Source organism: Mytilus trossulus, chromosome 12, assembly GCF_036588685.1.
Source record: "Mytilus trossulus isolate FHL-02 chromosome 12, PNRI_Mtr1.1.1.hap1, whole genome shotgun sequence".
Taxonomy (NCBI): domain Eukaryota; kingdom Metazoa; phylum Mollusca; class Bivalvia; order Mytilida; family Mytilidae; genus Mytilus; species Mytilus trossulus.
In genome coordinates, this window is record NC_086384.1 from 34,617,796 (window position 1) to 34,620,257 (window position 2,462).

Consider the following 2,462-nt stretch of genomic DNA (forward strand, 5'->3'; position numbering starts at 1 on the left):
CATTATGTTTGTCGCGCTACCAGTTCTGGTACAAGGATTGCTAATCCTGATTCCTCATTGCAAAGCAGAGACTAATGAAGACAAAATAGCTGCCATGTTAAACCGACTGGGTAAGATTTTGTACAATGAATATAATGTGATATATACAGTTGCTTAATTAATCTTCTTGTTTATTTTCACCTTTGGAAAAAGTATGCCATGATAGTGACAACAACTATATACAAATAGACATGTGTATTTTTAATAGTCGAGGAAAACATTTAAAAAGGTTGTATCCATACATGAACATACCTTATAAACGACAGTTTCTTGAATACTATGGAAATAACTTTTTTTTTAATCTATGTGATAATTAGGTAATTTTTGACAAATCATTTTATATTGTAAAACAATGTTATGAAGCATGAAATACAGGTCATGTTTAATTCAATGTACTTTTTCTAGTTTCATGTTATTAAAAAAATACTTTCTGTTGAATCATTTCATAGACTGATCTACATATCAATGTTTAAATATAAATAAAGAAATTCGAAAGGAAGCTTTGTCGTTGTCAACTTAAGCGCGAGAAATATAGTCAGAACATAGAAGAATATTTTCTGTCTTTTTATCAATAATTTCCTGTATATACCAAGTAATATATAAATTATAATAAATAAAGACATAATATAAAAAAGAAGATGTGGTATGATTGCCAATGCAACAACTACCCACAAAAGACCAACATGACACAAACATTTACAACTACAGGTCACTGTACGGCCTTCAAAAATGAGCAAAGCCCATACCGCATAGTCAGCTATAAAAGGCCCCGATAAGACAATGTAAAACAATTCAAACGAGAAAACTAACGGCCTTATTGATGTAAAAAAATGAACAAAAAACAAATAAGTTATTTACGTTTTGAAATAACAAAACTAAAACATAATTCAAAACTGTAATATTCTCCTTTCTAAATATTAATTGACATAAAAAATCATTTAAAGGAAAAATCAAGCTAAAATATATTTTCTTAAAGCTCGGTTGGTTGATCGGGAGGAAGTTGAACCACTACAGGACAGTTAAAGAAGTTTGGAAGATACACACTTTTTACTTTACAACATGCTACTCAAATGTAGATTTTGCAAAGATGGTCAAGAGAATGTTACACTCTTTCTACTTTATGCAACATCAGATTGAACGTCCTCCACAGTGGCTAAATTCCTCGCAGGGTTTTGATAAGGTTTGTTCGGCCAACAATTTTGTTTGTTTTGTCTTTTTCTATTTTCACCAGGGTGGTTTTTTCTCTCTCTGAGTTTTGACTTTTATTACCTCTTTCGCATATGCATTGTTGTTTTAAACAAAATACACTATCGCTAAATTTGTAAATGATAATGATAATTCAAAGTTTTATCGGTTCAGTTTAAATGAAAGCCTAGAGTTAGTTTCCAAAGGACAGATAATTGCTGTCATGTTTACTGGTTCTCGATCAGATTGTCACTTTTCGTCACAAAACAGAACATTCCCATACAATCTTAATTAAGGTGATATGATTTGTTAACAAACACTTCTGGTTATAACGGTCGTGAACTTCTTAGAAGGACTAACGCACTTTATAATTGTTTTGCAGCTGTTCTTTTCCCGATGTAATAAGATTATTCTCAAGGGTAAACATAATATAAAGACCAGGCGCTGATTTGAAAAAAATGGACATTATCTTCTAACTGCATAATTTTGTTTGTTTGTAGTAGTTGTAGAGAAGAAGGTTGAACAAGTTGAAAAAGAAAATGAGGCACTTAAAAAAGAAAACAAAAGAATAAACGAGAAGCTGGAAACTTGTCAGTGTACAAACTCCCAAACGGATATCGACATTGACAAAGTTGTTGGAGCAGATCTAGAGGAAGTCAAATATACCAATCAAAATAAATTGAATCTAACAAGTAGTCCACCACCAGTACTTATTCAACACATGAAGACGTTGACTTTCCATGACCAACGGAGGAATATTAGAAAGCGGTTATTACTTGGAAGTAAGTAGGATAGAAGCAACGTTGATTATTTCAAAAAATCAAAACGTTTCAACTTGCCTGTAAATACTTTGCTTTGTTGTTTTTCGCAAATTTTTATGTTAACACATAGGAATCGTTTCTTTGATTTTGGCCCATATCACATATTGACTCCCTGATTCCTCCTTGAATTTTAAATGAATCATATAATTATGGTTTTGATTTGCTTAAAAAACGATTTAAGCATGCCTGCTTATATTATTTGAAAGTTTACAAAGGTGAGACTTTTACGGACATTCGAAAATTGTTCAAATTCTCAAACGATATTTCCCTAAATCTTGCCATTTTACTCATATTTATCAAATACCTCGACGTATTAAACTATTTAAAAAAGAACAAGATGTGGTATGATTGCAAATGAGACAACTATCCATCGGAAACCAGATGACGTAAATAAAATAAACCTTTTTTTATATTAAT

The 2,462-nt window shown here is 31.2% G+C and overlaps 1 protein-coding gene across 1 annotated transcript; it reads left to right on the forward strand.

Moving 5' to 3' along the window:
* On the forward strand, positions 1 to 2,014 carry LOC134692394 (uncharacterized). The gene is made up of 2 exons (XM_063552842.1): positions 1 to 110; positions 1,725 to 2,014. The coding sequence occupies exons 1-2, from the start codon at positions 5 to 7 to the stop codon at positions 2,012 to 2,014; spliced, it is 396 nt and encodes a 131-aa protein (XP_063408912.1). The 5' UTR covers positions 1 to 4.
* The last annotated feature ends 448 nt before the right edge of the window (positions 2,015 to 2,462 follow it).

Coding starts and splice junctions, on each gene's coding strand:
- LOC134692394 (XM_063552842.1), top strand. CDS start 5: ATGTTTGTCGCGCTACCAGTTCTGGTACAAGGATTGCTAATCCTGATT. Junction 111..1,724: donor TGCCATGTTAAACCGACTGG/GTAAGATTTTGT, acceptor GTTTGTTTGTAG/TAGTTGTAGAGAAGAAGGTT.